At 46.1% G+C, this 22,427-nt stretch overlaps 1 protein-coding gene across 7 annotated transcripts; it reads right to left on the bottom strand.

Annotated features, from left to right (window-relative positions):
* Window positions 1-550: 550 nt before the first annotated feature.
* On the bottom strand, window positions 551-22,375 carry RFWD3 (ring finger and WD repeat domain 3). 7 transcript variants are annotated; one of them, XR_014947724.1, is made up of 15 exons: window positions 22,208-22,263; window positions 21,591-21,849; window positions 20,034-20,418; window positions 18,447-18,679; window positions 16,604-16,704; window positions 16,319-16,519; window positions 14,158-14,249; window positions 12,184-12,298; window positions 11,483-11,725; window positions 7,685-7,913; window positions 6,408-6,558; window positions 4,692-4,868; window positions 3,566-3,780; window positions 3,078-3,295; window positions 551-1,926 (listed from the first exon to the last, which is right to left on the bottom strand). XR_014947724.1 is itself a non-coding variant. In XM_085551673.1 (14 exons), the coding sequence occupies exons 1-14, from the start codon at window positions 22,340-22,342 to the stop codon at window positions 1,783-1,785; spliced, it is 2,499 nt and encodes an 832-aa protein (XP_085407799.1). In that variant the 5' UTR covers window positions 22,343-22,375; the 3' UTR covers window positions 551-1,782. The 7 variants fall into 7 exon arrangements, 4 of the variants coding, with proteins under 4 accessions (XP_085407799.1, XP_015729093.3, XP_015729095.2 ...); XM_085551673.1 differs by lacking the exon at window positions 11,483-11,725 and having other exon boundaries at window positions 20,034-20,305; window positions 21,634-21,849; window positions 22,208-22,375; XM_015873607.3 differs by lacking the exon at window positions 11,483-11,725.
* Between the last annotated feature and the right edge of the window lie 52 nt (window positions 22,376-22,427).

The following is a 22,427-nucleotide window of genomic DNA, read 5'->3' as shown; positions in this document are numbered from 1 at the left end:
GAGGAGGCAACATCCCTTGGGTCAGGGTGGGCCTCGTGCCTCCCAGACTCACAGAAAAGGAAAAAGCAAAAGGCAATTTCCCCCTGATGAGCCACAGTTCTTCCCCTGCTTTCTGCTGCCTCTCCCTGAGCTGCGCCCGGCTGGATGCCATCTCAAACATGGTGGGCAGAAGCAAATCCAACCCCTGGGGACCCTCCAATTAATTACGCTTCAGTAGGTGGGATAATCACCGAGATGAAGCTGAAGCACTTCCCCTCCTGCCCAGCACAGCCCAGGCACTGCCTGTTACCTGCTGGGTTCATCCCGAGGTCACTGTGAGCATTAGATAAGCATGTCAGGGCACAGATCCCCACCTCCTCTATTTTCCATTACTCAGAGGCACTGTTTACCAAGAGGATGAAGGGTTCTTCATCCACTGAACGCCAATGCTTCAGTCTGAACCCTAGTGCAAAATGTGAGGAAGCTTACAAGCAAACAGAGCCACTCACTCACAAAAGACAGGTGGCGTATCCTGCTGAGCTGCTCCTATGGTACAGCAGCACCGACTCCATTTGATAACTATCAACACTTTATTTTTACAACATAGAAAAATAAAATAATAGACATCAATGTACAAAGTTAAGCAGAGATCTCAGCAGACTCAAACAGGTCCTACCTTGCACGTCCCAGGAAACAAAACTGTTCTGGTAGCGAGCTCCATGTGCCCAGGACAGATACCGTGACATGGTGCCAACACAGGGACTGGCTTTGGGGCTTCTCTAACATCCTCACAGCTTTGCTTTTGATAAATGAAAGGAAACTGAAGTCCTGTTCTGTGATCTGATTTGGAAACAGGCATTCTCACCCTGCAGCATATTCACAGGATAGATGCCAAGTATCAACTGTACCAGCCAGGGCTGATCCCCGTGGGCAGCCCCACTGAAGCACTACAGCATTCTCCTCCATTGTACGGGCTGTTGCAGTGCATCAGTGCTTCAAGGAAGGACACACAGACTGCAGCAGCCAGCAGTACAAGTATCTGCTCCTCCCCTCCATTTTCCACAACCACGCTGCCCAAGTTTGCTTGGATGTTGGTGGCAGGTGAAGGAGGAAGAGAGAGGGAGGTGGGGACAGGGTTAGGCAGCTACAGTGCAAAAAATAGATGTGCTCACAGGGAGAGAAAACAAAGAACTCTGCAGATATTCCAAGCCTGCTCTCTTCATGGCCACAACATGGGATCTCTCCTCCCCAGGAACTGCTAACTGCTTTTGCCCTCTGCCTTCAAGAAAAGAACATGGGGATATGTGACCTGAAGTAGTGACCCTGCTTTTAACACCAAGCATCAGCGATGCTGGTGAGATGCCAGCATTGTCAGCTTCTCATCAGCCAGTAATCACAGCAAGAATCCATGTGAGAGTACAGTGGGAGTCGCGGGTCTTCAAGTTCCTTTGATTCTGTTGATTCGTAGAAGAGATCTGCAAATCCCTCTAATATATTCACACTGGAAAAAGTGCAGCAACACACGCTGGAGACGGGCCAAGAATTCTTGCTGTGCTGAGGCAGCTTGCTGAGCTTGACTGTAGAAAATTGACCAATGGAGAAATAATGACAGACCTGAAAAAGGAGGATGGAGGATGACAGGAAGCACCCCAGGCACCTCTGCGTCCCAGTTCCTGACTGCTGCAGCTCCTGCCTCCTGCAAGCAGCACATGCAGGACACCAAGTGTGGGACTGTGCTGTCGCTGTAGGGTCCATCAGCAGCACACATGGGAAGCCTCCAGGGCGGGCACTGCAGGGACTTGCTCACTGCCACTTGTAGAGCTTCACTGCCTTCTCTGTTAGAGTAGCCAGCAGGTGGGTTTGGTTCACCTCCATGGGGCAGATGTCCAGTACGGGCAGGTCAGCCTGCAATTTCTGCAGCAAGGAGCCACTGCCAGCATCCCAGAGCTGTGGGACAGAAAACATGACTGCAGGGTTCTCCTCCCCCATCCAAAACGGAGCTTCTCTCCAAAGAAAGTAACTGTCCTCCCATAGCACTCAGTCCACAGCAGCAAACACTGCCTCAGCCTCCCTGGGAGACCTGTAAGCAAAGCGCTGCTTCACCCACACCTGGCTCTGGCAGCACAGAACCAGTACAGGTCAATTTTGCCCAACCAACCTGCTATCAGGAAACGTCCACATCTGTAGACAAAGGGCACACAGCAGCTGTAACCTACCTTGATTGCAGTGAGGGTTTTGACACAGTCTAACATTCCTGTATCCAAGCTGGGATGTTATGGCCTAGACAGCTGGATCCTTGCGCTCTAAAGCTTAGTGTTTTGCATCCCACCTGGAGGCACTTTTAGCACTGAGGTTCAGCTGCAAGCTCCTCCTTTATTCAAATCATTCTCCTGATCTGTCTATATTATTTCTTGTTTGCTGAGCAGACCTGGGGAAGCATCATCTTATGTGACACCTCTGTTCAGCTGTTGCTCCTGATGCACTCCAGAAACATTCTGGGTTGCCTGCAACTCACTGTTGTGCCCTTCCACTGTTAGTGAAGTTTACACCTCTCTAAAACCAGGGTCTGGGGACTTTCCTCAATCTGCTTCAAGAAGCCCTTTGCTTTCACAGCCTGCTTGGGTAACAGATTCCCACAATGTCTCCCTTATGCCCCTCCTTTGATCCTGGCTCATCAGCTCTCACATTACTGTCCATCCTCTGCACCTCTGCTGCCGCTCCACAAGAAGGACAAAGCTTCACTCACCTTCCCTCCTCCCTAATGAGCCCATGTCCACCCCTCACAGCACTTAGCACATTAGCTACCCCACCAGGGCTCAGTTACAACAATCACATTACACTGCTCAGTTGCAACAAGCCCAGTCACATTCCTCTGGCAGACAACAGGGCTCAGTGCCTACATTCCCTTCCATGGATGCGGAGCACAGGCTGATATTGGCCAATATCCCACATTATCAGTACCATCTGCTACAGGAAAGCACAGAGTAGTGCTTGTGACAAGGTAATTCCCACCAGAACACATCAATGCTGTGACCCATAAAGCTTCTCTCCCAAAGAATATCAATAAAATTCCCCACACTGAAAAGAACAGGAGATACCATGGCAGAATTAGATGCCTCATCACCAGCACACACAAAGATGCTGCCATCCTCCTCTGGGCTCTGGAAAATGGCATTCTTGGTCAGCAGCTTGCAGGTGGGTCCAGCACTGAAAGTCTGAACAGGGTTAGAAGAGCACACCACATCTTCAGAGGCCTCTGTCAGCGGGCTGCAGGTCAGCTCCATTAGGACACAACGCACACATGGGTTACTTTTACCTGTGGGGCAAAAGTAAAAAGGTAGCCCTTGAAAAATTTAACTGTGGGCAAGTATAACTATAGGAAGACAAGCAAAGCCACCTTGCAGCTACCTCCTCCTCTCGCCCTCACCTGTTTCTTACCTAATGTGCAAACACCCATTACCGTGGTCAAGGCAGATACCATGCCTTCGGGTAGGTGTTCAGCTCCAAAGTTGCTGATGAACCAACAAATACAGCTGGACCGAGCATCAGCAAAAAACACACACTGCAGAGACACACTGTTACTTACTGGGCCTGTATGTGGCGAGGCAGTGCCGCGTGGTTGTCTCTGTTTGAATATCGATGCATCCACCCGGCTCCAGCAGCAGGTGATGAGGCCGGTAGGAGTTTCCAGCTTTCCGTTCCCAGAAACAGGCCCCTTCCAAGGTCCCAGCCAGTATGCCACCATAGGGCAAAGAGGCTGAGGCCATTTGAGGCAGATAAGACAGTGATACCATGGGACACCTGAAAATGTGATTGGCAAGAGTCAGCGTTGTCGGCTACAGTCATTTATTATTATATTATATTATATATTATAATTAATATAATTAATATAATAATAATTAATATAATAATATATTATAAATATATAAATATAATTAATATAATATTATATTATTTATATTATATATTATATTTTTATATTTATTATTATTATTACATATTATTATTATATTTAAATATACATCACACAGCATACACCAGATGTGGTGCAACCCATAGCTTTAACACTCCAAACAGGGACAACAGGCTTCAGCAGTCATCAGTAGAGAACTTAGTTGTGAGTCCCTTCCTTCACTGAAGGGACAGGCCAAGTGACAAAAGCAACATGTTCAGATTGTTTAAAACAGCAGCTTGACATAGCTGGGCCCCATCTCAGCCTGCCTTGCATTAAATCTCGGTTAAAGCATTAAAGCTTGTGATTGACTTGGGCAGTGCGAAGATCAAACCAACCTGGCTGGCCAGGTCCACATAGCTTACCTGAGGATATCCTCTGAGATATCCTCTTAAATCAACATTTGATTCTGAGTAGAAGAGCTGGAAGTATCAGTGTCCTGTACCTCTTTGTAATTTCTCCTTTTCAAAGGAAACACCAAGCCCAGCTCCAAAACCCAGCTGGTTCTGCTGCTCAGATGTACAACTGCTGGGTCCTTCTGATGGCTGTATGCCTTAACAAGATGCACTGGCCAAGTACCCCATACTAACTACACATGTACCCTGAAACATTAGAAAACACCCCCTCATGCTTTGTGAATTTTGAGTTTTTGAACAACAGATTCATGTAAAAACAATCCAGATGATCACAATTCTGTATGGTTTATGGAGGGAGCTATGCTCGGCTTAACATACACCAGTTATACATACACAAACCATACCTGGACTTCTGAGGGACTAGTTCCTGGACATGGCAGTTGGTGTCTCTCAGATCATATATCATGATGGAGCCGTTGACCAACCCAGCATAAACATAATTTGTATCATCGAGACACCAGCAGCAGCTCCAGACAGGGCGGCCTGTGTTGTATGTCTGTACCACAGTGTTTGTTGCCAAGCTGCAGGAAAAAAAAAACCAACAAACTGTTGGTCCCTTGCACAACACCCATTGGCAAGAAAGTAGTGCAACCACAGGAAGCAAATCAGGCTTCTTCCTACTTCCAGACTTAAAAACTAATCTCCTTAGATTGAATACTAAATTACTAATCCTATACTCTTTGCACGACTCTGGATCATCTAGATAGAATAATCTCTTTCATGCTGTTTGTGAAGGGGGTCATAATTCTTTCAGGGTGATGCTTCCTTTTCTAGATTGTTATAGAACCTACCCTATGCCAAGGGTGGCATTACCAATATAGGCTTGGTACACTCTAGTGAGACAGAAGAAAACACAACAAAATAACCCCTTTACAACTCATGGGGTTCACTAGGAGGAAGGCAATTAAGTGCAGAAGTCCACAGAAGTAATTGCTCCCAGGGAACAACCACAAAGACCTGGCTAGAGAGAATTGTCAGGGCGTTTTGTATCAGAACAGAGACCAGTTAAAAGCAAGGACAAAGAAAACAAAGCCTTTGTGCTATTTTAAACACTTGTAAACATGAATGGGGGGGACTTAACATCTTGGATAATTCCTTTTCTAGGATGACTAGGAGATCAGTAACTGGGAAGGTGACCAAGGGGGAGACTCTTCTTTCTACAAAGATGCTGCTGAAGCAACCACTGCACCCCAGCACCCTGGAATCAAACACAAATGCAGAAGCTCTGATGACATTCACAAGTTCCACTGCAATCCATCAGGCAGAGAGAGGCAGATGTGGAAATCAAGCTTAAGCAGCTCCTGCAACAAGAGGCTGCTCTGCAGGAAAGCCACGACACCAACCTCAGCGGTTATAAGCCTGGCACACTGATTTAAACAGAACTGTCCACCTCTGATACCAATTTTGAAACACTTGTTTGACTATTTAAACACAGTACCACCAGTGGAAAAGCAAGAACTCTTCACATGTTTGTTACGGAATTACGTTCTCTTCATTGTCTCCCATGTGGGAGAGAATGGGGACTACTTAATCATGACATATTCTGCATAAGACCATACTGACAGACACATTGCTGCAACTCAATAAGACAAAGTGGCCGATAAAGTTCTGAATTAGCTTAAGCTTGAAGGGCAGCACAGAATAGCAAGAAAACGCAAACTCATATGCTGAAAATTCCACCAGGGATGGAGAAACACATCTCACCCTCTGCATAACTGTCTTCAACCTGCTGTTTTCAGTCACTGCTAGCTCCAGATAATCTGTGCTTTTCCAGCACACGCTCAACAATGCTGTGCACACACTTCATATCCCAGATGAACTTCACAATCCACAAGATTTAAGTCAGAGAGGCCAACAACAGCACAGAGAACAAAGTGCTCAACCTAAACACAGCTTCTGCTTCATGCTATACAAGCTCCCCTGCTCCACATTTCACTGCAGGAGCAGAAAATCAAGCACAGAAGAGCAAGAGCTACAAGACAAATACAAAATCCAGTCCAGTCTCTTGCACAGAATTAATGCTCAAGCTGGGAAATGCTGCCTCCCCCAGCAAGGCTCACCTGGTGAGTTTGAGAGTGTTGTCCAGAGCAGCAGACAGCAGCAAACCATCTGCACGACTGCCAAAAGCCAGCCCCCGGATCTGTTTGCTGTGGATGGGGATGTACTGACTGCTCTTCAGGTTGGCCACGCTCATCATCTTCACACCACACCCTAACGAGAAGGATAAGGCAGGTTATTGCAAAGCAGCCTGTGTGTGAGGCAGGATGCCTACCAGCAACTGCTGAGGAACCTGGAACTAGCAATTCTATGTCCCATCTACCATCTCCAAATTAAAAGCTGTGGTGGGGTGAACACATCCAATTTATTTGCTGTTCTCAGTGAGAACTGACACAAATCATTATTAAATTCAATCAGCAACAGTGTAAAATCTCAAAGTATTCAAGCCAGCAAGAGCAATCCCAGTGTTAGTTACAGTTCTCATTACACGAGCTGCTGCTTTTTAGACAGTTCCTCCTAAATATGCACACTAGGATTACTTGGCAATTTAAAAGAACAAGTGTCACAGCGTAAAATGCCTACAGGTGAACTGCACCTGCATGCCACAAAGCCTCCATTGAGAGATTCACTCCAAGGCTCCAGAGAATAAGGCAAATTGAATACAGTGAATGGAATTTCCTTATGTTGAGATAAGGCACATTATTTGGTTAATGGTTTGGAGATTAAAACAAGCTTCACCATTCAGAAAGCACAAAAGTGCTTTGCAAATAAAGGCTCTCAGACTCATAACACTCCATCTATCTCACCAGGACAGGAAGCTGGAACAAAGCCAGGTGTCAGTTCACTTGCCCCAGCCATAACAAGCAGACAGAAACAGCACTGCCCAGGCTTCTTGGCCTATTGTTCCCACACTGGGAGACAGTGCTCCTACCTTTCATACTAAAAGTCTGTTTTCTTTTTAAAAAGGAGTTAGTTGACAGCATGCGGCCCAATCCACCTATGACAGAAGGAACATTTCTTGCTCATGGAACAGGAGCGACTCTGCCTGTCCTTGTGTGCTGACCTCTTATTCTTTGGACCTTCCTGAGGATGTGGTACTTGAGACAGGGATCCCCTGTTAGGATCCCACTGCAGAAGCAGGGGGGGAGATAAGTCATCCCTCTGGGCAGAGGTCACCAAAGCAGGAGCACAGACCAGAGGTAGACTTGTGAGTGCTCCCCATTTATATGGCACATACAAAGGTAAAGCCAGATAGAGAGGGCACAGGGAGCAAGTAAAACATTTAACTTCTGTAAACCAGTATCGCCTACAAACCCCCAGATCTCAACTGCTCATTTACCAGGAATAAAAGTGGACTGTGGAGAAGGCTGCGATACCACGAGACAGCTCAGCGAGTCACAGTAGGCCATCACTCTGCAGTTCCCAGCCTGAGACACCACAAAAACCTTCTCCAAGTGGTACTTGCGCTGGCTCTGGCTGGAGGGGAGGCCACCTGGGAAGCAGGTGCGGGAGCTGCCGGGTTGTTTAGAAGCACTGCCATTGTGCTGAGCCATCAGAGCCTTCAGCTCCTGCAAAGGAAAGAGAGCTCAGAGAGTTTTAATGCTCTGCTGGAGATGCGGCACCCTGTGCTACCTGATCCATGTACTTCAGGTGTTCCCATTCTCAGAGAAGGAGAAAGAATACGGACTGCTCTGTCCCCATACTCTGAAACACTGCATTTCCCTGTTCACTGACTGCAAGAGCAACAGAAGCATTGAAAGGTTCTGCAGGCTCTGGTTGAATCTACTCAGTCTGTTATTATACGTATCAGAAGAGAGGGCTCTGGGACAACACAGAAAAGCCAATGACAATTATTACCAGATCAATGCTGTTTAGAGGAGAATTAACTGCCAAGTACTACATGCAGCTCAGCCACAAGAGACAGTCAATTAGAACCATTTTCCAGAATTTCCAGAATATCCCATAAAGGAAAAAAAAAAAAAAACCAACAAAAAACAACAACAACAACAAAGAAAACCCCAAAAAAACCTTCAGGTTCAACATTGACTGACTTGTTTCCTGCAACACCCTCTATTTAATGAAGACAGCCCTGTTCCTGTAAATCCCAGGCAGCAAATTCCAGGAATGACAACTCTCAAGAGCTCCTGCCTTGTTTTCTGCTTCATCCCCGCCTCCTTTCACCTCAACTGATGCTCAAGGATGCAAAGCCCTCACCAAGGACACCTTCCATCACAGCACCAGCCACAAACAAGATATTCCCCAACTCCTCTTCCCACAGAGAGCATCGGGGGGGGGGACGGGGGGACTTGGGGAGGGGGGGATGTGAGGAGTGGCACTGCTACATTTGCATCACTTGTAAATGATCACAACACATTCTGGGAACAACTCACTGTGATCCAAGGGCAAAACCAGGCAAAGCAGCACTCCATTGATATTAGAGAGAGGATAGACATGTTAAGAAAGTTGCTTTCTGTTGTCTGAGCAACTTGGGTTATGCTTCAAATACTGCATCATTTTTAAGCAATTAAGGGCCACAAGAGATATTACGAATATATTAGTAAATTGCAAGCTAGCCTCGATACCGAGCCAGCCAATATCACCTAACTTATGTACGAGCATAGGCAAGAGTTCTCAAAGAGGCAAGACCAAATATCAAGCTCTACATTAACAGCTGTCACCAAGCCCTATAGCTTTTGGGGACTGCTCCAGAGGAGAGCAGCTCTGGTGTCTTCCAGAGGTCTGATTGGTTCTGCATCAAACCAATTCTGCATTCCAAATTCCCTGTGACATTAAAAAATGGAGCCTGAAGACTCAAGATGAGCAAAGACAAAGATCTGGAGAGGACGGGGGATGTAAGGGGTGCCAGGATGCTGACAATCAGAAACTATAGCTCCAGGCTTAGAGTAAGCAGTCAGTATGTACACAGGTAACATAGAAGAGAGCAGTTTTTCATCAAAAATTTAATAAGCCCTATTTCTGAAAGGCAGAAAGATGCCACCCCCACTGAGAAGGAGATTAAAAATATTTGTTGCTCTGGGGAATTTATAAAACTCTTCTTTCCACCTGCACTCAACGTTTCAATTTTATGCAAGATCTTCATTAAAAAGAAAGGCAGGCAATTAAAAACACAAAGACCATCAGAACGATGTCTGCATTTACAGCCAAAGGATGAACCCAGCAGAAGCAGGAACTGGGGACATTACCAAGGCAACTACAAACACTGCACCAAAGAACAAACCCCACTAACTGTGCCCAAGAAGGACACTTTCAGTAGGAAAAGCTGATGGCTGTGCAGTCTACCTGGCTCCTGCTATGACAAAGTAACAGTTAGAGAAAGAATCATAGAATGGTTTGGGTTGGAAGGGACCTTTAAGATCATCTCGTTCCAACCCCCCTGCTATAGGCAGGGACATCTTCCTCTGGACCAGGTTGCTCACAGCCCCATCCAGCCTGGCCTCCAGTGCTTCCAGGGAGGGGCATCCACAACCTCACTGAGCAACCTGTTCCAGAAGAGGATATCCAGCAAAAATCTTCTAGAGGAATATGCATGAAAAGCTGAAATAGGAGAGAACAACGAATAAGAAAGGAAAACCAGCTACAACAGATTCAAGCCAGTTTTCTTCCAAGTATTAGATTAAGGGTTGTAATAGCTGATACAAAGCTTTAAAGACAAAAGCAGTTATCAGATGACAGCCACTCTTTGGCTGTGCTCCCACAGACCTCTTAGAGAAGTCATGCCCACTATCTTGCTCTACGTGGCCTAAGATTTGCACTTAACAGAGATAAATGCATGACCCTATAACCGCAGTGCAGCACTAGAGGCATCAAACCTGAGCCAAGGAGCCTGGAAACACAGCATTTTTAATACACACTACCATAAGAAAGCTGAAGCAAGCTCATCTTTGTGTAAGAAAAGCATACAAACACGAAAAAGGGTCATAAGCAATATGACACAGTGTGTAGTTCTCATGCACACTAACAACAAAGAAGGGTACATACAAGGGCTACGGGGGGAACTGATGGCATATGCTTTTATGCTTTCTCTAAGACTTAAGTCTGCGTAATTAGTGGGCACAACTCTTCCAATGAAGTCATGTGCAACTGGACTTTTCCACTTTGAAAGTCCCTCTGAATGTCTGGGTATTTCACAGATTTGTAATCCCAAAGCAGTGCTTTCTGTGGTGGCTTCCACCTTTGTACATCAATTAAACACATTTTCTTGTACACTCAACCATACTACTCGCTGAAAGGACAAGGGCAGCAAATGTCAGAAGCAACAAGGTCAGTTCTCAGTGAGAACAGTTTATGAGTGCATTGTCCAGAGAGGTTTCGTAGTCTGCTTCCATCAGCTGATACACTGATGGCCCAAGAAACCCAATCCAACACTGAACTTACCCAGCTACGGTTGGGGCTGGAAGCCTCTGTGGGTCCCTTCCTATTTAAGTGAATCTAAGTAGTTGCTTTACTAGCTGACCTCCCATAGCATAAGGAATTAGTTATGCATATAACCCAACAGTTTAGCAGCTTATTCTATGCTTCCTGCTGATATATGGCTCCCCAGCAAATTGTTTTTTACTTCCAGTTCATTCACAGTACAAACAAGTACCTTCAAATTGCTTCTAGCATTCACATCAAGTGAGGCAGGACAGTGATGAATGCAGTATAAATACTGAAATGGAGCTTAAGGACACAGGGTACTTAATCTTTATAACGCGCGACTTCAACTCAGTTAGACTGGATACTCTATCATCTAACACCTAAAGAATTGCAGGAAGATGTATGTTATGGACCTGCACTTTTATCTTATTTCTGTTGTTCTTAAGACAAAGTTTATAGCAGACCAGACCAGTTCTCTCACACACCCCGACGAGCATACAGCCTCACAAAGGAATTTAGGAAGCAATCTATAAAGCCCTGTGTTACATCACTTGGAAAAACTTTGGCAAAAAAGGATGTTGCTTAATGTACAGACATAAATAGCCAAGGCTCTGAAAGACCCGGAAGTAGAGAAAAGCTTAAAGCTGAGCAAGATACTAGACAGTGAGAGATTAGGCAAGTTATGACCTACTTCATGCAACAAAAACACAGCAAACCGGCTGCAAAACCCAGTGCTGATGCAACACATCAGGTAACTCACAGCAGAAACTTCCAGCAAGGCAAACAGCTTCAGCTTCACAGAAATCCGGTGGAAGCAGCTGTAGCAGGTTACAAAATGCTACATGTTGCACAAGCCAGGAAGAAAGTTGCTGTTTAGCAACCAGTCGTTTCTTTTCAGCGTATTCTGAAGGGACAGGGGTGCTTCTCAGCAGCTGTAGAATCCCAGCTGACTCCAATGACAGGCTCACGGTGCAGGAAGTGCTTAGCTCAAATCTTCATTGACCTTTGAAATGCATTTAAGGTTTGGTTGCTTTGCTTTGTTTTTATGTTTGTGAATGGCCACAAGCATGCTTTCCTCACCAACTATTTACCAAAAACCTTCCATTATATCACAGATGTTCAATGCTTATTTTGGTGCAGTTAGAGAAAAACGAGGGGGGCAAATTCAGCACTGTGTTACCAGACCTTGCCAGCAGCCACCACAAGCTCTGAGGAGCAACCTGCAACACCAGCAGCCAAGAACACCTCCTGTTACACTGCACTTGTGACTTTAAGTCTTCAAAACAAAAATGAAGTCAGCACTAAGTAGTGTGCATAACTACACTAGCCTTGGATATTGAGAATGATTGACCAGTTGAGTTCCCTAAATCCTACTAGATCTGGAGGCCTTGTAAGGAAAGCAAGCAAGAGACAGGCTGGGGAAAAAGGGAGTCCTCTGTGCATCAGGAGAGTCAGACTCACCTGGACTTGCTTACGCAGTTTGCTGCATTCATCTGTCAGAACCTGCAGCTGCAGCCGGCTCTGTGCAGATTCCAGCTCCGCCTGCCTCCGCAACTTCTGCTCCTTTTCTAAAGAGCTGGATGAGAGAGAGAGACAGAAAAAAAAGCAAACATTAGGGCTGGGTATTTCTGGGATGCTCCTCTGCTGACTGCTGTCCCTGGACTTTGTTCCAACACAGGTCCCACTTGGGTAAATTCAGAAAGAACAGGGTACCTGGTGCTATAGTCAGCCAGTATGTTCACCTTAGTGGTACAGCATGACTCAATTATTGTTACACAGAAATAAGTGCCTTTTTCCTCTCCCTCTGGAGTCCAAACACAATCCTTTGGATAACGAGTGGCCCTAATAGGCCCGTATAAAAATTCAACTTACCACCTCATCTTGAGCCTAAAAGTGCATATAAACAATTTAGCAGCAGCTGTTTTGAAAACATGCTTAAATTTTGCTTTCATAAGTACTTTACATATGAAGGAATAGTTGAAAGCGGGAAAGAAACACCATCACTCCTTAAAAATATCTGCATGTTGGGTCTATGTTGACGCTGCATCCTGTGTTCCAAAAGCTGCAGTTCTCTGGTTATTTCAGCAGTTCCCAAGCAGGAGATCTAGCTGGCCTAAGCACCTTTAAAATACACAGACCTAGCCTTGCACATTTATCAAGCACAGAGTTCTGTCATTTCTGTGTAGTTTCACCGTGCTATTCCTTGGTTGCATAAGAAACAGATGAAGCTCTGCACTGAACCATTGCAGACAAGCATCCAGAATCAGCAGGGTAGCTCTTCTGAATGCAAGGGTCAAAAACATAAGCTCACACCCAACTCAAGGCTATGTGCAAACAATATGAATGTATCAGTGTCCACATTTGTACTTTGCTGGTGGCTACGTACCACAAGTATCCACTGCCAGTGAGTGAGTGAGACTGACAGGCAGTCATTGCTGTCTGCCTCCCAACCAACAGCAGCCAGGGGACAGATGGGATAGCAAGTGGGAAGAGCTGCTGTAGGAACCTGAGACACATGCAGCAGTTAGTCACCTCTACCTAAGGAACAACAAGATTTAAGCACTCAAAAGCCTTCTGAGGATGTGAAAACAAGTTTTACTGTGCTTTGTTTTGCTGTATCTGTGCAGTCTAAAGGCACAGTTCAAACAACATTAAGCAGCAGTGATTATCTTCCCCTTGTGATAGTTATTCCTCAAACATCTCTAATTAATAATTACTAGGATGGGGAGGTTTCTGTTAAAAAAGTGTTGAAGACCAGCTTTATGCTCAGCAACATGCCACAGCAGACCCAATTAAATTCTATTTACTACAAGATTCAGGGGAACTCAGAAGTCTGCAGCATTGCAATTTCAAAATAGTATCTGTGACAGCAAAAAAAAAATTCATGCCCATTTCCTACTATTCCTTTTCTCAGAGGACAAAAGTCTACACTGAAGTTGGAAGAGGGGGTAGAATCACAGCAATGCTTGCTGACCTTTGAAAGTAAAGCTACATGAAGAGTTTGACAAAGCAAGATGGAAAGTGATTCATAGGAGAGATTACTCTGCTTAATGCATGCAGAAAAGATGACAGAAAAGGTCAGTTACTCACCCTCCTTGCATTCCTAATTATGCCTTGCTTTTCTCATCTAATGATGAATTAGCAACATACAGCTTTTGGCAACAAGCCTACATGTTCTCCTGCCACAACATTTCATGATCCAGCACAAGATACCTTTTGCAACCCGAGTGCCACAAAGTGCAAACTCAGTGTTCCCGTTCCAAAAGAAACTTCTCCTTACAAGGAAGGCACAGATAACACAGCAAGATCTACAACAGCCACACTCACGATAACCCCCAAGGGAATGCACAAAATGGCTTAGGTAATACAGGAAATTAAAGAATAAAGTAAAAGCCAGGCTGCTGCTTTCCCTGACATGTCAGGAACACTCCGTACCTCTTCATGCGTTCCTGCTCACTGGTATCCAGTGCCTTCAGAGTCCGAGCATACAGGACCACGATGTCAGAACGTTTTGCTTTCTTATTGCACTGAAAGAAAAAGACACCATCAGTTTGTTACAAGAACACCACTAATTGGGCTATGCATCCCTACAAATTGCTAGGTTACTATTCTGAATATTCCTTAAGAGTTCTGAAGGGAAGCACTGTCTGTTTAATGTCACAGTGTGTTTGTAAGACACCCCATCCTACAGGCACTGCTGGGGGTCTGCAGTGGCAGATCAGACCTTGCATTACTGAAGGTGCAATAGATTCTATCTGCCTGTTTTCCTCTACATTTATTCTGCTGAAGCACCAGAACAGCAGCACGGTCAGAAAACCCACAGAAAGGAGGAGAAACGACCTAAAGCAGAATAACAGCCAAACCTTGGAAAGCATCAAGATTGGCTGCTTCAAGAGCAGAACCTGGGCACTCAAACTTCCTCCCAACATTGATTTACATTTCCTACTCCTTTGATCAAACCCTGCAGGCCCAAATCCACGCGAGCATTCCTGTAACAGTGTCAAACACTGGCATTCTGCTGATTTCAGTGATACAAGCAGAGTCAGATGCTTCAATCACTTTGTGCACCTTGCCATGACCAGTTCATACTTGAGAAAAAAGGAACAGCACCTCCCTGCGTTGGGACCTGTAAGAAATTACAGCATCTGAAATCCTCCTGTGCTGCAAACATACCTGGCTGATAGGAAAAGAGGCAGAGAGCACTGAAATAAGTAAACTCAACGGAGAGCTAAATTGTTATGTGTGCTTAAACTGCAGACTTCTCTATTATTTAGCAGCATGAAGAAACCAAGGGTGACAGTTTCAGACCAGACAACTCCCCCCACACCTCAGAAAACTGCTTTGCAGAGCAGCGAGTGGCAAAGGCAGCTTTTCTGGCAGCCAACAGCTGTCACCAACAGGATCTGGAATGCTGCAATTTCACAGTAACTGCACTCAAGCCACTTAGTATACAGAGCAGCACACACAGCAACTTGGTGCTATTCATTTAGAGAACACTCAGCCGCAAAGGACAGCGAATGAAAATGAAGGCAGATGATGTAGCTACAAGGTTGTCTCCAGAACAGGGACTTCTCACAGGAAATTTTCAGTAATGATATGAAAAACAAACAAAAAAAAACCACATTAAATCAGGAAGAAGTACCCTTAGCCCTGTTAAGGTTCATGAAGAAAGCAAAGTGCCAAAGAGCAAAAGAGGTCTCAGAGTTTTGCCTGGGCACAGAGCAGACAAAAAGCTTACACACACTTGTAATAGATGAGACACGTTAGGTCTGGGCCTTTACTGTGCTAACAGTGGGTCTTTAGGCTTAACCTGAGTGCACAGCAACAGGAAGCTTCTTGTGCTAGGAGGGAATCCTATACAGAGTCAAGCAAGACCATTAAAACTCACAAAATGAGAAAGCCAAAGAAATACTGATCTTCCAGATACTGCCTTGGAAAGCAGGACAGCTGAACTCCCATCTACGTGGTACTCACTGACATATTTTTTTGTCATCATAGACCTACTCAAAAGGAGACCAGTATGGAAACAAAAAACACATGGAAAGAACAGCAGAAAGAAGCACCTTTAGAAGCAGATCTACCAATTGCAACTGCAAGTAAAGGACGTGGCTTGTTTCTCAGCTCACTTTCTGAAACCTACCTGAACAGCCTGATCTTTAGGCTGCAAAAGCAAATGCAGTTCAAAAATGGCAGTTAAACCTACTGAAAATGGTTCTCAGACAGATTTCTAGTCCAATGGTGCATTCTTTACGCTTAATTGCTTCTAGGAATCTGTCTGCCATTCCCACACTCCAGGAACAGTGCGGTGCTCTGAAACCAATTACAGGTTGAGTTCAAACTAGCAGGCTTCTGAGCCAGCTAGTCACAAACACTCTACTTCAGGGAAGAAAATCCACGACAGAATCTTTCCCTTCAAGCACTGCTAGCTGTGCCTGCACCAGATGCATCAAAATAATTGTGATTTTTGTTATTTCTGACAGCAGGCATAGGTGGCATCTTTGTAGAGCAAATAAATGTAACAGTTATGGTGACCATGCCTGCAGCACAAGTCACCCAAGAGCAAGTCCTTCCCAGTGCACAGAAATGCCCACTTTACCTGGGGGCACTTCCCTGCCTGCCCCTTGAGCCACCTGTCAATGCAAGTGTAACCAAAGAGGTGCCCACACCGCAGGGCTGACAGACGGTGATCCCCAGCATTGGTCCATGGCTCAAAACAGATGGCACAGGTGTCCCCCTCCTCCTCCTCCTCCAGTGCTGCAGCAGGAATTGGTGGCTCCTGTTTCTTCAGTGGAGTTCTCTAAGGTTTAAAAAACACCCTCTGTAAGCAAATGCATTTTTTACCACATGTAATCTGCCTCCAAAAGCATTTAGGTCACCTCACCTGCTTTTGCTGGGCTTCAAGTTCTTCATCTTCACGATTTCCATGTTCTGCGGGAGCTTGAGGCAGCATTTGAGGCAGCTCTGCTTGATCCTGACTGGAAACTAAAGAAAGCATTGTTTAAATAAACTGATACCTATGGGAGAAGAGGGGTTCTCCTTGATTTGATCCATAATGATCACAGTATTGATATAAGCAGTATAACAATGGCACAGGTTACACACTGAACCACAGATCAACATCCTTGGGTTGGGCAGTTGACATGTAAGCCCTTCTGTTCAACAACTGTAGTACTGAAGAACTTTCTCCTATCTTTTATAGAAATATCCAGAATTCCAGCACATTCTGTGACAAAGGAGAGCTTTAGAAGACAGATATTGTTATGAGGGCTTGCTAGGAATAAATACAGCTACATACAGATCAACAGTTAGGCTAAAGTAAGGTTACAGACCTGCACCATTGTGCTCAGAGAAAGACAGATATCAACATGGAGAAGCTACTTTGCCAAGGGATCTAAGTATAAATATTCCACGTGCCAAGGAGGCATTTACCATATGCTATCTGTCCAACTCACCCTGACTTAAGCAGTTTTCCAGCTCATGGTTATCTGAACTATTGGTTCTGCTGCACCATATGTCTTTGTGGTGTGCCTGTTAGCCCTTCTGTTGAAGCATGGGCACACAGCAGAGCTCAGTTTGGATTACCACCCCTAGCATACTAAAAAGAAGCAGAAAGCACTATCTCCCTCAGCCTCCTGACAAACAAAAGAGTTATTAGCCACAATTAGTACCCGAAGCAGATATTCTCAATGCAGTGAAGAAGTATCACCTAACACTGCCTTGTGCTAATAATAATTTCAGTCCCTAAAGCTCTGGGATGAGCAGGAATCAGCAGCTTACATAAGGAAGAAAAGACAAGGGGATTCCAGAAAACCCAACAGAGAGCATATGTTCACACAATATTAGGCAGCACTTAACAGCTTGAGCGCCTGTCACGTGTAAGACGAGCTAAAAGCAAGTGGAATTAATCTGATCAAAGTGGCCTCTTAGATGTACCCCAAAAAAACATCAAGATAGGCTGGCTAATGAAAAACAAAACAAAAACAGACTGAAGCATAAGGATGTTCTTTAGAGACTGGAGTCTCTAAGAAACTGAGAAATGAGAAATATGTTTCTTATATTCGTTAGTTATCAAAAACCTCTGAACACTGAATTCACTGTTTGTCACTCTTTATAAAATATGTATGTTCACCACAAGCCAAGTCACTGAAGTGCAGACAGCCTGTGAATCCAAGTTTGAATCGAGGAAGAAAAAGCTGAGGGAAAAATAAAAAGACCAAGCTGTTGTACCTCTGTCTCCTAAGTTAAGCGTCTCAGAAAGTTACAGGAATTAAAATTGCTGTTTTCTTTCTACTTTGGCTTAAAGTAAAATGTCCTGAATCTGACCCTCCTCTGAAAAGTGAAAGCATTGCTGGCCTCCAAACGGAGATGCGAGCTGATGTCTTCAATCCCTCCTCAGCAGCAGGTAACAGAGGAAATGTTCTAAGTAATAACCTCAGATTTTCAAGTTGTTTTGAACACTTCCAGGATTATTTATAAGCAGCAGCCTGCAAATAGCAAAAAGATTGGATTTAAGATGACAGTGACAATCACTCACTGCTGTTACTGTTCTTAGGAACCGCTTGCCAGAAAGCCTTGTGGTAGCAACCTGCTCCCATCAGCTGTGGACATAATGATCTCTTAGCACCAGCTGTTGTGAAGCTCCAGAGTATTTCCCTGCTGAGTTTTGAAGCAGCACAATAAGTTTCTGAAATCTAATATCCACACAGCACAAACGAAGCACAAACCTGGGCTAGATGCTGCAGGTGTCTGCTGTGCTGCTGGAGGCAGCGGTGCTGCAGCCTCCACCTCTTCCTCCTCCTCAGAAGTGCTGCTGTCGGAGCCACTTGATTGCAGTTCTGTGATTTGTGATCTGTGTTCTTGGCTGCTCCTCACAGTATGCAAGGGCTCCAGATGTGAACCTGGTATTGTAGCTGGCTCCTGTGTCCTGCTGATCTGAAAGTAACTGTCCAACGCTGCCCTGCATCCAGAGAAGGAAGAAATAAAGGTCACAGTTATTTCAGGTAAACTGAAGGCTTGGTATGCTGCCCATGCTTGCTTGAAGAAAATCTCACAGGCCCTAGTGGTAAACAGGAAAGTATCAAATTTTACCAGAGCAGGTCTGTATTAATAAGAGGCAATACTATGCAATCGCCCGCTTTATGGACACAGTCAGCAATATCACACAGCAACATCTTCACGCAGCTTCATCTTGCCTGCTCAAGAAAATGCCATCACTACACATGACTTTATTTTGGCAAAGGGTATTGGTGGGGCTGGAGAGAAAATAAGCAAAGACTTAAGTACTACAGACTGGCAGCCCATGGAACTCCTACACTGTAATTACAATCACAACACAGACCTGGTTCCCATCCCACCAGAAAATATTAGATATCTAATTTAGATACATCAGGCTTGTATCAGAGCCTCAATCCACTGACTGCACAGTGTCTAGTTAGTCCACCTTCTCCCTTTCCTGTCCACAAGACATTTATCCCTGGAAAGCAACACCCTCCCTCTTCCCACATCAACCCAGCTATCATCTCAATTATCCTTCACATTCCAAGCAGTTTTTGCTAGGCTGCTTCTAGCCTGGAGAACTACAGTGACCTTCACAAGCAATCTACAGGCAAGCAGTACAGCAACGTGCAATCATCGAGGAGGAGAAGAGATCTCGGTCTCACTGAATTTCAAGCCAGCACTCCAGTTAATTATAACTTCACCCCTGGCATTTGCAAAAGATGAGACAGAAACCAAACAAACCAGAAATAGGATTCTTTTTCTAGTTGGGGAGCGTGCCCACTTATCACCTTTTAAACTCATCCCTAACAGCCCTAAACACAGAATTTTCACTTTGCTTGGAGATTACAAAAATCTACAGAGGAAAAAAGATGATAAATGTCAGTTTGCATTTCTTTACAAAAGTTTCTGCAGCAACTGTCACCTAATTAGGCAGTCCTCAAATCAAAGGTGAAACGCAGAAGAGAGTGCAAGCTCCACTGAGCTAAATGCTGGCTGGGACTGCTGAGAGCCAGATCTGCTGCAGGAAGCACCAACAGGAATCTGGCAGAGCAAGGTAACGTGCTCCAGTCAACAACAACGCTGCCAACAGAAGAACTGAGAAGGGCGGGTTCATTTAACAAAAAGCAAAGACATCATCAGATGAAATCAAAGAGTCATTAGTGAGCTTAAGAGGTTTTTGAGGTGCTCGGAATTTGACCACAGTCACACACCTGGACCAAGCCAGGTTCTACAAGCCAGGCATCGAGGCAGTCTTAAACCAGTATGAGAACTGGTAAGGGCACAGCTCAAACACAGCTTCACTTCTGCTTTACCTGGCACTGACTGTCCTCTGGGAACCACCGACTCTTGGCTGCCTGCGAGCCCTTCGTACTCGCGGACGCAGCACAACCTGAGGCCCAGGCAGCAGCTGGTGCTGGTCAGACGCCCCCTGCAGCCTCAGCAGTCCGATGAGAGCTGAGGGAGGATTCGCCTGCTGGTCAGGATCAGCAGCTGCTTCCCTTGCGGCATCAGCAGTCGATACGACAACAACTTCATCGTCAGAAAGAACGATAGGGCTGCCTCCTCCGCTGCTGAGCGCTGCAACCTGAGAGGACAGTGCCGTGTGAGCAGCGGGCTCTGCAGGAAGCGTCCCCTGGTTCTCTAGGGAGTAGTTCACCACTGGTTGGAGATCAACTTCCATCTCTTCCTGAGCCATTTCTGTCAAAAACAAAAGAAAGCTATGAGAATTCACAAGCCTGCGCCCCACTAGTGGCCTGATGGCAGCAGAAACTGGCTGCAGCACTCAAAAGCCTTCAACATTCAGACTAGAGACAAGTTGCCATTTTGCCTTTGACATACAGCACAGAGAGACTGTCTCAAGTAGATACATGTATGTGAGCTGGCACCTTCCTGAGTTCTTTGTCTGAAGCCTTTAGCTCAGCAGTAGCTGGCACCAAAGACACACTGCAAATCCTGTTAGGTAAACCTTTGGATGAGCATGGAAAGCTCAGTAATTCTTGTTCTATTACTTTCCAGTAAATGCCTTTGGATCTTGGAGGAAAGTTTGAAGATATCTTAGAAATTCTCCATGGCAAAACCACTGCAGAAACAGTGACAAATACAAACAGAAATGAGCTCTGTAGAGCATCCAATCCTTTGCAGGCAGGCAGTCTTGCAACACAGAAAAGCTTAGATTATTTCATGAACTAAACAAATCAAAGCAAACAATTTGGGGGAGGAGAGAGCAGATTAAGTTCTGCAATCTGCTGCTGATCATTTGCCTCCCACGTGTTTTGGCAATCACAAATCTGAAAGGCTTTGGCTTTGGGGACAGCAGACCTTCAACATTATTTGAGAACTCCAAGGTGCGCACCAAAACTTCTCAAGGTAGGCGCTGTGTGAACAAACAAGGGTGTTTTGCTACAAAGAATAACCAGAGAACGTACACAAGATCCACAAGAGGTGGTTATACTAACAACTTTTGATATATCTTTTAACAAACTCTCACTAATCACTTTATAACACTACTTTAATTACCATTAGAATCACTAAAGTTAGAACAGACTTCTCAGACATCCAAGTCCCACTGCACCCCCCCCATGTCGATGTCCCTTAGTGCCACAACCCCACTGCTCCAGGGATGGCGATTCCCCCCTTCTCTTGGCAGCTGTGCCACTGCCTCAGTGCTCCTTGGGAAAAGAGGATTTCCTCATAACCAATATTTCAGCTTAAACTAGGCCAGAAAGGACACCAAGCCCCATCACCCATCTGACCAGTCACAGATAGAGTTAAGGCAGTCCTGCTGCAGTGAACTCAGGTTTGTGTTAAGGCTGCCACATGCAAACCCTTATTTTCCTCACACTGGAAGCCCTAAAGCACGGATAGCAAACCCCAAGTATTTCTTAGGGAAGATGTTAACGCTGACATTTTCACCGTGACACTTTGGTGCCTTCCTGGAAGGGCAAAAGTCAGCGGCTCCCCCGAGAGCCGCGTGCACGGCACCGCCCGTCCGTGCGTGTGGGGGGCGGGCAGAAGGTCTCGAGGTCCGAGGGATCGGGGCAGCAGCAGCGCTGGAGCAGCAGCTTCCCCTGGCGGACGGACAGGACTCCGAGAGCAGCACAGCTCCGCACCTCCATCCGGCTGCTGCACCTGTATGGGGGGAGCAACAGAACCCAAAGAAACCATCGGTACGTGGCCAGACTCGGAGCAAGCGGAGCCGTGCTGGGGGGTTAAGGAGGTTCCTCCCACAGGGATCCAACATGGGCCGCTACCCACACAGCGCAGCGCTGTGCCCAGCCGGGCCTTCCATGGCAGCCCCAGGCCGAGCCCCGGGGGAGCCGCTCCGCGCTGCACCCGCCGCCCCCCGGCCTCCCCCCGCACCGTCCCGGCAGCTCCCGCAGGGCTCGGTACGGGCGGCAGCTCCGCCGCGGTCAACGGAACCACGAGAAGGGAAGAGAGAGACGAGAACCGAACCGAACCGGACCGGACCGGACCGGACCGGACCCACCTCACCGCGGCCCACAGCTGCCGCCCGCCAGCGCCGCTCGAGCAGCGCGCCGCCCCGCCCCCTCAGCCCTATTGGCCCGACGCTCCCACTGCTGACGCTTCTATTGGGTGAGCCGAAAGCTATGGGGATTTTCATTGGCCGAGCGCTCAGTCAGTCTGCCCCAGAGAACGGACTGGGGAGGAGGAGACTGAACGGACTTGAGAGTGAAGTGAGGCGTGCT

This window comes from Coturnix japonica, chromosome 6 (genome assembly GCF_054131305.1).
Source record: "Coturnix japonica strain WE chromosome 6, WE-NBRP24, whole genome shotgun sequence".
Taxonomy (NCBI): Eukaryota; Metazoa; Chordata; class Aves; order Galliformes; family Phasianidae; genus Coturnix; species Coturnix japonica.
Note: the sequence above shows the minus strand (reverse complement) of the source record. Positions and strands in the feature narration are given on the sequence as shown.

Bases quoted from the DNA above. Each gene is read 5' to 3' on its own strand.
- RFWD3 (XM_085551673.1), bottom strand. From the start codon at position 22,342: ATGAAAATCCCCATAGCTTTCGGCTCACCCAATAGAAGCGTCAGCAGT. The intron at 14,250-16,318 runs GTAAAGTGGGCA...TTTTTCTTTCAG, and splicing joins AGGCAGGGAAGTGCCCCCAG to TGCAATAAGAAAGCAAAACG. The intron at 4,869-6,407 runs GTGAGCCTTGCT...TTTTTCCTGCAG, and splicing joins AACACTCTCAAACTCACCAG to CTTGGCAACAAACACTGTGG.